The 11,680-nt window shown below is 42.2% G+C and overlaps 1 protein-coding gene across 1 annotated transcript; it reads left to right on the top strand.

The window, feature by feature from the left end:
* Positions 1-490: 490 nt before the first annotated feature.
* On the top strand, positions 491-1,356 carry LOC311247675 (uncharacterized protein; the record flags this gene model as incomplete). The annotated part of the gene is made up of 3 exons (XM_084338689.1): positions 491-622; positions 828-977; positions 1,144-1,356. Coding segments are annotated over 3 exons (495 nt in total), but the record flags the coding sequence as incomplete, so codon positions are not given.
* Between the last annotated feature and the right edge of the window lie 10,324 nt (positions 1,357-11,680).

Here is an 11,680-nt window from a genome sequence, read left to right as displayed (position 1 = left end):
AAGTTGTACCCGCTGTCTGCTTGTCTCTTCCCAGGTTCGCATGGGCTTGATGAGGCCTGACTACTTGCTGAACAACGTCCAGAACAACCCTGTGGTGAGGGACAGCCACGACTGCAGGCCTCTCATCCTCAGCGTCCTGAACCCCCCTGGCTCCGACAGGCTCCCAAACCCCCTGACCGGCCCACGCCTGCCCCAGGAGGTCCTATTGGCCATCGGAGGCCTGGGTGGCGGCAGCACGACCATGGAGGCTTACGATATCCGAGCCGGTGGATGGATGGACGTGAGCGTTGAGGGGGAGAGTCCCCGGTGGTACCACGGCACTGCTTATCTCCACGGTCTGGTCTACTGCGTCGGCGGCCGTGACAGCAGAAAGGATCTCAACAGTGTGCGCAGGTTCAACCCTGTCACTCGCAGCTGGCTGCAGGTAGCTCCCATGCACTCACGCCGCAGTCACCTCAGCGTGGTCGTGTTGGACGGCTGTATCTACGCCATGGGAGGGGGAGACAGACGCGTGGAACTGAACACCGCCGAGCGCTACGAGCCTGAAACCAACCAGTGGACAGTGATCTCACCCATGCTGGAGCGCAGGATCGCCGCCGGGGCAGCAGCCCTCCAGGGCAAGGTGGGTGGAACTGAGGGACACAGGGTGCTAGATGAACACAAGGAACGTTAGATCAGAAATCATAAATGTCTTTATTGCCAAGTAAGCTTGCACATACAAAAGATGTGTCTGGGTCCTTTGGTGCATCAACATTAACAGACAATTAAAGTAGAATGAAATCAAATGGAATATATAAACTAAATTAGAATATTCTTTCTTATTACAGGTTTACATCTGTGGTGGCATCAACAGGATGAGGTCACAGGGCACAGCTGAGTGCTACAGCCCAGACACCGACCAGTGGACTCTGATCGCCCCCATGAGCAGCAGGCGTCACGGACTGGGAGTGGCTGCGTACGGAGGACATGTCTATGCTGTAGGTGCACACGGAGACAAATGCTTTATACTAGATATTTCTATAGATATGTATCATTTGACCTGCAATGCTTCTGTGATGCCCTCATTTCCCTAAGTGGATTAATAACGTGTCTGCCTGCCTTAACCACACAATAAAACATTCCTCTCATGTGTCCTGTCCTCAGGTGGGAGGGCGGGACGGTGGACACGACCTGCGTAGCGCGGAGGCCTACAACCCCTTGACTGACTCCTGGAGCGCCCTGCCCGACATGCTCACCCCCCGCCACAGCTTTGGCATCGCGGTGCTGGACGACCTCCTCTTCGTGGTCGGAGGCGGCAATGGCTTCACCACCCTCTTCAACGTGGAGCGATACGACCAGAGCAGCGACAAGTGGACTGTAGCCGAGGACATGAAGTTCAGGCGCTGTTACCTAAGCAGCTGCATAATGCATGGCCTGCCTAACATGAGCCAGTACGCTGCTCCCCGTGGGGGAGGAGGAGGAGGAGCAGCAGGAGGAGGAGGAGGAGGATGAGGAGGAGCAGGAAGAGGAAGAGGAGGAGGAGGAGGAGGGGGAGCAGGAGGAGGATTAGGAAGAGGAGGAGGAGGAGAGGAGGAGGATTAGGAAGAGGAGGAGGAGGAGCCACTGTTAGATCCTGATCAATCTGGCCAGTACCACGTCTTCGTCTGTTTGGCTCTCCATCCAATTCCTCTGCGTTGTGTCATTTTAATGGTCCTGACGTCTCCTATACTGGTTGATTAAATCCTTATCTCACCCCGTTAGTACAATCCGCAAACCATAATAATTCTCCACCTCCGTAAGAATTCGACACTTCGACACCGTGAAATACCTTATGAGGAAAAGCGTTGTTTATTGCTATAAACAGGAACCTCAGCTCAGATGTTAACAGATTGTATTGTCCTTGCAAAGTCTATTCTAATGACCTTTCGGTGTGTTCAGTCTATCTAATGATCTTTCAGTCCAGTCTATTGTCCCTCTGTCTCTCAGTCCAACAGTGGTCAGGCCTGTTCGTTAGCCAAGACCATCCTTGTGGTAGCCGAAGCTAATGATGATGTGGCATTCTCCCTCCCCCCCCTTCGTGATGAGAGGAGAGAGAGTCTCTTCTGGTTTCTCCCCTCTTAGTCTCAGTCAGATTCTAGTCTGCCTTACACCCGGAAACACCGTTCGACTTATAGATCCTCGCCGTAGCAACGACGGCCCCCCGCCCCTCTCCTGGTTGTCATGCGACGCTCATGACAACTGCTAATAACCTTTCACACATTTCAAAACGTTTCTCTACTGTTTCATCAAAGATGTCACCCCTCCCCCTCGCTCTTATCAATTTGTTCTTACAAGGAATGTCAACATTCGGCTGGCTGCTAAACATTCTGCTGGCTACTGGACCACTGTTCTATCACCGTCTTCCATGCACATTTCGATCTCACCGTTTTAGCTGTGGTCATCTCCCCCCAATCTATACATCACATACATTGAAAAAGCACCCCAAATCCTTCAAGGAGGAGGAGGGGGAGGAGGAGCAGCAGCAGCAGCAGCAGGAGGAGGATTAGGAGGAGGAGGAGGAAGATGAGGAAGAGTAGGAGGAGGAGGAGGAAGAGGAGGAGGAGGCAGCAGGAGATCCATCTAAGAACCTTACACATTTATTAGACCAAAAGAAATCCTAAGAAATTAATAAATTACTATCAGCCAAAGGTGGTGCATTTCTTTCTTCTAGTAATTCAGACAATATCGGTTTTTAGTTTGTGTACCCGTCGGGCTCTATGTGTGCATGTGCTTGCTCGCTGTGCCCTTGAGCAAGGCACCTCAGCTTTAACCGCTCCAGTGTTAGCTGCTCAGGGGCCAGTAGTAGAGTGCCTGACCATAGTGTCTTTATACCTGTATCACTGGACATATAAATGCATATTAAATCAAATCAAATTGATTTGTAAAGCCCAAAATCACAAGTTAATGTCCCCATGGGCCGGACAAGTCTTCTTTAAACTATTCAAGAAGAAACATCCCAATAAATCAAGAACAAAAAACCCACCATGAAATCCAAAATAAATGTAAAGTAATAAATGCAACACTCCCAGACATACCCCAGCGAAGGTAAGGAAAAACCTATATCAATAGGAAAAAAGCACCACAGGCGAAGTGGAGGAGAGAAACCTTAGAAGGGCCGTTCAAGGGGGGATCCCCCTTCTTGGATGTCGGTGATAATAGTGTTGCTATGGATGGGTGGAGAATAAAACAGGCGAATAGTTGGTATGTATGTACATATTAGGGCTGACCCCTATTAGTCGATTAGTTGACTAATCGGTCAAAAGGAGCCGTAGTCGACTGGCCAACCTCTTAGTCAAATATAATAAAAAATAATAATAATAATAATGGGTCTCATTCCCGAACATTTTTCAAAGAGTTATTCTGGAAGACTTATCTTGGAACCACTGAGACAGAATCAATGACAAGTTCACTCTGAGTCCCCAACGTGCTGGTAATATGTCTTAAGTGGCTGAAACGGTCGCACAAATGATATGATCTGATATCTGCTTGGAGAATGGCATTCTGTCTTAAACTCTAAACGCGCGTTCCCGTTCAGGTCATTTGCATACAAAACAACGCCTCCAGAGCTCCTTATAAGGCAACTAGTGATGCAGCTGTGTGAAAATGGAATGGCGGAAGTGCTTTGAGAGTCTTGCGAGCCATCAAAACTAGATTAGATTAATGTATTGGCATCATATACAGCTCGTGGTATAAAGTATCTTGTACACCTGCCGCAGCGCGTGCGCACACACGCGCGCGCAGTACTGTATATGAATGAATGAATGAAATATAGCGTACGGCGGGCGTAATTAATGAACGCAGTATGGCTTATTATTCCATAATTAAGCCTATACTGTTCATTCGTAGGTGCACACAAGACTTGTTATGGAATATTAATGCAGTCTATTTCCACCGATTAGCTTTAGTTCTTATTTATTTATCCACTGTCATTTCAGTGTTGGTGTATAGGCTATATTGTGTATGTCAATATAAGTTTAATTGATTAATGATATATTCGAAGGAATGCAGGTTTATAGCTATATCAACCCCCTCCAATGTACAGTAAATGACCATGGTTTTGTCAATATTCCAATGTACAGTTTTGCTTGTACAGTGTAAGTCTATCCCCCACCCACCCCTCCTACCCAACCTCCTCCAACAGTTTCTATGTCAAATGTACTCTCTTTTCTGGACTCTTTTTGTATCACAAACAGTATACTGTATTTGCAAATCTGGTATGTCATAAATGTATAGATGTAGCAGTACTGTCTATCTGTGTCGTGTGTGTCATATATGTTATGATGAATTGAAAATGGGGGACCCTGATGTAAACAAGACGAAAGTCTTTCTCTGGTCTGCATCCCCTTATGTAATTGAGCTGTACTGTACTGTACCCAGTCTGCAATCTGTTAATAAAGTTTTCAATCAATCAATCAAACAAAGGTCTGTCCCATTGTATACCAATCAATGGGATACATTGCATGTTGACCTGCATTCTTTCAAATGTATATAATTAATCATTAAAACAGATGTGTAACAAATAAGAAATACAAATTCCACAGAAGGCATTAAATAATTATTATTTTCAATAATTTCACAATAATTGCATAATTGTGTTTGAATATCTGAGTAATTAAAGTAATTATACATTTGTCCAAAATAGCTGGTTCAGATATGGTTAAGCAGCTGCCCTGTGATCAGATGAATCCATATTATTTATTTTTCCGACATCAAATGCGTAATTTCTTATCGTACAAATATTGTCATATTTATTTTAATTATGATTAAGTAATTAATTCCAAGGAGGCCTGTAGCGTTGACATGAAGGAATCACTATGAGAACACAGTCTGTCAAGTTAATACAATTTTCAATTACTCAATCAATCATAAGACTGCTCCTCAGCACTCTTAAATCTGCTCTCAGCCACGATCAAATCTGATTTCAGGAAAATTTGGGGACTCGCGCTCCCAGCCCTAATATGTCTTAAATGGGCCGAAATCTGGCTAAGAGGAAACTTTTGGTCGTAAATTCGTTTGGGAATGAGACCAAATATTTATAAGTTTTTAAATAAATTTTTTTTTATCATTCTTTCCAAAAGAAAAGAGGCCTAGAAGCGTGGCTAACGCTAATGGCACGCATACCAGAGGCTAACTGCCTACGAAAACAGGCACAGAGGCACTGAAAGAGGATTGATTGATTGATTGAAAAGTTTATTAACAGATTGCAGAATGGGTACAGTACAGTACAGCTCAATACATACAATTGTTAAGGGGATGCAGACCAGAGAAAGACTTTCGTCTTGTTTACATCAGGGTCCCCCATTTTTTTTTTTTTTTATAACTTTCTTTTTATTGTTTTTCACAATAAGCAAACAATCACAAACAACAAGACATAACAAAAACACAATCCCGGGCTGCATTATTAGTGTCACTTTACAAAAATATACTTTTCACATGCTGAGTTCTCAATTCTCTTACTATGGTGAATATTCTTTACAACTTATACATCATCCACTGGTTGTCGTCATTAACATATAAAAGTCCCATTTTTCCCAGTACTTCAAACCTTTCTCTTCCTGTAATCTGAGAATAAAAGTAAGTCTTTCCATTGTGTATATTTCGCCTATAATGGCCAACCATTTTTCTTTTGTTGGAGGTTCTTGTTGATACCAGAGACGCGTGATCGCTTTCTTACTTGCTGCTAAAAATATTTTCATCAAATATCTGTCTCCTCCTACCAATTCCTCAGGTAAGTTACCCAGGTACAAATAGGAGAAGGTCTCCGGTATCTTAAAATTCAATATAACCTGCATGGTGGAGTGAACATCTTGCCAATAACGTTGAATACCTGGACAATTCCAAAAGATATGAGAGTGGTTTGCCTCCCTCTGGCCGCACTGTCTCCAACATGGTTGCTCTATGCCTACTTGTCGGGATTTGATTTTGGGAGTTATGAAGAATCTAGTTACGTTTTTCCAGCAGAATTCTCTCCATGTTTTTGAATTAGTCGAGCTACATTGAGTTCTGCACATGTTCTCCCATTCGTCTTTGGTTATTTCAATGTTTGATTCCTTTTCCCAATTTGTCTTAATGTAACTTGTGGAGTCAGTTCTGGCCTGAACAAAGCTATTATATAATTTTGACACAGTTTTACTCATCTTGTCTCTGTATGCCTGAATGAATATCTGAATAACACTGTCTATTGGGGTATTGGGCTCAGACACCTTTACCTCTTTTAGAAAGTACTGGCGTAGTTGTAGCAGTGGAGGCTGCTGACCAAATTTTTAGGTGAAGCACAAATTATTATATTATATTATATATTAAATTATATTTTTAAAACATCCCCCACTGTGTGTCAGTGGTCAGTGGACACAGATGAAAACATATTAACATTAGGTGACAGCGCACCTGACCAGATGAAATCATATTAGGTGACAGCGCACCTGACCAGATGAAATCATATTAGGTGACAGCCCACCTGACCAGATCAAAACATATTAGGTGACAGCGGACCTGACCAGATCAAAACATATTAGGTGACAGCGCACCTGATCAGATCAAAACATTTTAGGTGACAGCGCACCTGACCAGATCAAAACATATTAGGTGAAGGTGACAAGGAAGCCACAGACTCATACCCCCCGACACTCAACTAACTGCCTCAGACAGTCCTTCATACCAGTGGCCATCAGGCTCCACAACAGTGGGCAGCAACTGCTGCCAGACATCGACCTGGGACTTATAGGAACCCAAGGAGGACAACTTACACTACCTTAGGCATACTGCACCTTATGTGGATACTGTGAATAATGAATAATGTATATTTCAGTTAGTTAGATAGTAAATTATAACACTACCTTATGCATACTGCACCTTATGTGACACTGTGAAAATATATTTCAGTTAGTTAGATAGTAAATTATATTGACCTATTTGTTTACACTGCTTGTGTTGTTTTCACTACCTGTACCCCCCTTCCCCCATGCTGCTATGATGCCTGAATTTCCCCAAGGGGATCAATAAAGGAATATCTTATCTTATCTTAAAAGGAAAGATGAAATTCCCTACCTGGGTTCCATCCTATAGAGGCAAATCATTCCTGTGACAAAATGGGATCCAATGTAATAAAACTAAGTCAACCAACGAACTAGATTCCTGTACCGGATCTCCTCTCTGGTAAACAAGAATACCTTGAAGACTCTAACAGGAGCACTCATTCAAGGGTACTACGACTATGCTTGCACCTCATGGTACCAAAGCACCTCAAAGGCACTAAAAACAAGATTACAAACATCACAAAACAAACTGGTCAGACTACTGCTTGACCTTACTCCTAAAACCCACCTCACCCCTGCCCACTTTGACAACCTAGGATGGCTTAGAGTAGACGACAGAGTACAGCAACTTGCAATGGGCCTGGTCTACAAGATACACTACACCACCCATGTGCATGTCGAAATACTTCCCAAAGGTCAGTGAATACCACGACCACAACACCAGAGGGAGTTCCACAAATCATGTTCAACCCAGATAAAATAATTTAAAAAGTAAAAAAAAAAAAAAAAATTAATAAAAAATAATAGTCATAACTTAGAAATGAGATTGCATAGGTCTATGAATCGATATCGCGATTCTGTTTTGATTAATTGCCCAGCCCTACAGTGTGTACAGTAAGTTAGCTTGGTGATTATCATTGTGATGTAGGCTAAGCTGGCTAGCTACTGTTAGCATACAAGCTTTTACAAACACTAGCCTACTTACTTTTTCATCCACAACGTTTTTTCTGATCCAGATGCATAAGTCCACTTCTTCATGTTGCGCAGTTGCTGGTTTATACTTCGGTCCTAATGTTGGCGCAAAGTTTAATTTAGCCTGACTTTACTTGTTATAGCTGTACAGCTTACTTCTACTAAACAACAACTAAACTACTTCCTTGCTCTTTCAAACAGTCAAAATGGGTCCATCTGCAGGGTCGGAGGTTAGGTTTAGCTCTGGCCAATCTCAAGTTTCTTTATTAGTTGTCATACAGAAGTACAGAATACTTTTATACAAAATGCTTATTTCTGTTACATTTTGTATAAAAGTATTCTGTACTTCTGTATGACAACTAATAAAGAAACTTGAGAAACTTGAGATTGGCCAGAGCTAAACCTAACCTGCAGATGGACCCGTTTTGACTTTGCAATGCAGCAATCTCTGATTGGATTTGCAAGGCTGCCAATCATATTCAACCTCCATGTATTGGATGGCAAGGGCTGTCAATCATTCAATCCTCCATTCAATGGCAAGAGTTTAACTGCACAGACCGTGCTTAGACGAAGTTAATAGCCTATTTCGATTGGCTGTTATTTATTATTTATATAACATTGGGTCACACCTGTGAAGTTTTCTTCACGAATAATTACTGCAGTCATTACTGCAGTGCAGGCCTGCTCAGAGCTGTCAATTTTGGCCATTTTTTAAAAAGAAAAAATTCACTGACAGAGGAAAACTTTTCTAATAAAAAAATATAAAATAATAACAATTAAAAAAATTAAATTTTTATATATATATAAATAAAATAAATGTATATATATATGTAAATGAATAATAATTGTGAATTATGAGTGAATTTGTGTTTCACGTGTTGTCATAGAGAAACCTCCACTGAGTTGTAGGTATCTGAAGAAGTCGTGTTTATCCAAACCGTATGTATCTTTCAAGGTTTGAAAGCTCACAAGTTCTCCATTCTCTACCATTGTGCTGAATGAGGTAATACCTCGGAGAGCCCATTCCTTAAATGTTTGATCATACATTCTTGGTTTAAATCCTAAATCGAAGGCAAACCACCTCAAGATCTTAATCCTTTTTTCTAACTTGAATTGTTTCACAATTTTGAACCATGTCTGTAGGGTGTGTACAATAAATGGGTTTACGTTTCTATATAGGGTCCTGGCCTGCTGTCTATCACCAATTACTGTCTGGAGTGGTATATCAATTGATTTCACTTCAATGTCCTTCCACTTCGCTTCGTAGTCCCTTTCACACCAACAGACCAAAGGTCTTATTTGCGCTGCATAGTAATACTCCTTCAGATTTGGGAGGGACATGCCTCCCTTCTCTTTAGGGAGTTGGAGTGTCCGGAACCTAATTCTCGGTTTTTTCTCGCTCCATATGAATCTAGAAATCATCCTGTCCCACTCGTTAAACTGTTTAGCAGGGATTTCCACCGGCAAGGACTGGAAAAGATATAGTAGTCTAGGGACTACGTTCATTTTTACTGAGTCTATTCTGGAGGTGAAATCCAGGGGGGCTAATGACCATCTTTCTATATCTTTTTTAATTTGTGTGTTTAGGGGCTGGTAATTTGCTTCATATAATTTTGTTAAGTCCTTAGTCAGCCTTACTCCCAGATATTTTATGGACTTCATGTTCCAATTTAAATTGTAATTTTCTTTTATTTCTCTTGGGGGGGCATAGTTATATGTAAGTATCTGTGTTTTTCCTATATTTAGTTTGTATCCCGAATGTTGACCATATGTTTCAATAAGGTCCATTAGTCTAGGGAGGCTCAGACTAGGGTTTTTTAAGGGTCCCCCATTTTCAATTCATCATACACACTATAGACTAGACAAATATCAAGATGTATCCATCAGTGGACCAATTGCATGCTTTTGCAGAGGACAAGAAGCCTTCAGTCGACTCCTTCAGACATTAAGCACCCCCACAGCCCAGATGGAATGATAAAAATTTCAAAAAATATATATATTTTTTTAATGAAGCCAATATCGCAATCTGGTTGGCTGCGGTGGAAACGTTAAAAGAACACATATGACTTTGGAATTTGAGTACTGAATAAGGTATTATATGAATGTGAACGAGCGAGTGTTCGTGTCTGTTATTTTTCTTTTTCTTTTTTTGTATTTGATTTGTTTTTTGCTTATATATTTAATTATATATGTTTCGGGTCCCTCTGGCTGTGGATCTGGTGGTTGTGGGCTCGGGCCGGGGGGGGGGGGGGGGCCGCGGGTCGAGGCATCAAAGAGGCGTGGTGCTCTGGCTCACGGGGGCGCCGGACTGTGGGCCCTCCGGGTTGGGGTCCGTGGCTGCCGGGTCTGGAGATGGAGGGGGCTCAGGCGGTCCACTATACAGTAAGGGGTTAAGTCCTACTCCTTACATAGAATTTAAGTGGCGACTTATTTAATTTATACTCTGTTTTATTATTTTGCTAGTCCAATTTATTATCATTTTGTGTTATTATTATTATAACTACTGTTATTGTCATGTGAAGTCCTGTCTATTAGTGTTGTTTATAATTATTATTACTGTATTGTGTTGTGTCTTGTCTTGTTTTTGGAAAAAAAAGTAAATGAATAAAAGATTTGATCGAAAAAAAATAATATAGAATATCAGGCCTTTAATTACCTTATTAGCCATGTGGCACATCTATGGATCGGGACAAATCTACTCGTTCCAATGACAGAATTCAATCTGGATTTAGTATCTCCAGGCGTGCATGAAGAACCGAGAAGGAAATCTACTGTAAATACAGTCAGCTTTAAATTTTTGCGACAGGTCCGCCATTTTGAATCCGTTTGTAATGCCGATTGTTGCTAAATGTTCACAGAAGGGAGACACACTAACTGCGCTCCAAACTATGCCAATAACATTCAGTTTTGTGGTATATAATCCCGACAATTAAGAGAAATAAAAAATAATAATCAGGAAGTCATTTGATTTCAGAAAGCTGGAGTACCCTAGGAGATGTAGGTTTTCGAAATGTCAACGCTCAGTGAAAGCCCTGTCTTTCCTTCATCATAATGACTACAGCAAAATGGCCGCTCAGATTTATTTCTGGTCGAAATTCGCGATCTTTTGAATGCAATTCCTAAACTCATATTTCATTAATAACAATAGGTTAAACAAATGTATTGCTGAAAATATACACTATGACTGCTGTTGTGACATCGTTAGGATGTTTACTGTTGGATAAAAAAAAAAAAAAAAAACATTATGTCATATAGTCTAGAGAGAATGATTTATGACGTGATGTCATTTGCGGTCCGGTACCGGGAAGAGGAGGGTTTCTGACGTGATGTATCGCATTAACCGTTTCTGCGCCATAAACGAGTTAACTCGTTATAGCCCGCCAATCGTTGGCTGCCAACAACGAGTAAACTCGTTATTGGATCCGTTTTTCTTTTATTCGCTATTTCCATTCATAATTCATCCTGCCGTGCTGTAGGACTGGGTGACACTCTGTCTGAGACCGCAACGGTGCGATACCGCCGCCTAACGCATTGCGGCCGCTATTGCACTCCATTTGAAACTATGTGGTTTGTTTTCCTGGCCGAGCTGCAGCGTGCGGGCGGGGTCTAAACACTCCAGCAAGACAAGCGCTTATAGGGATGCATCGACGAGGCCCCCCCCCCTGTTAATTTTCTTTGGTGGATAACGTGGGACACACGACCGCGACCAGTATTTGGAATGGCGATCAGATAATTGAATTATTCTTTTTGCAGTACATCATAGACAAGGTAAGGACCATTATCAATCTTGCGTTGATCCGATAATCTTTTTCCCGCGATCGCAGCGTGTGTGTGTGCCGCGTCCCGTTGGCTGCGATCAAAGTGCAGAGGGCCGGCTCCCCCCCCCCCCCCCCCCCCTTTCGTGCATGCATGATGAAACATAATACCGATAATCT

The sequence above is a fragment of the Notolepis coatsorum genome (genome assembly GCF_963971535.1).
Source record: "Notolepis coatsorum genome assembly, contig: SCAFFOLD_946, whole genome shotgun sequence".
NCBI lineage: Eukaryota > Metazoa > Chordata > Actinopteri > Aulopiformes > Paralepididae > Notolepis > Notolepis coatsorum.
Note: the sequence above shows the minus strand (reverse complement) of the source record. Positions and strands in the feature narration are given on the sequence as shown.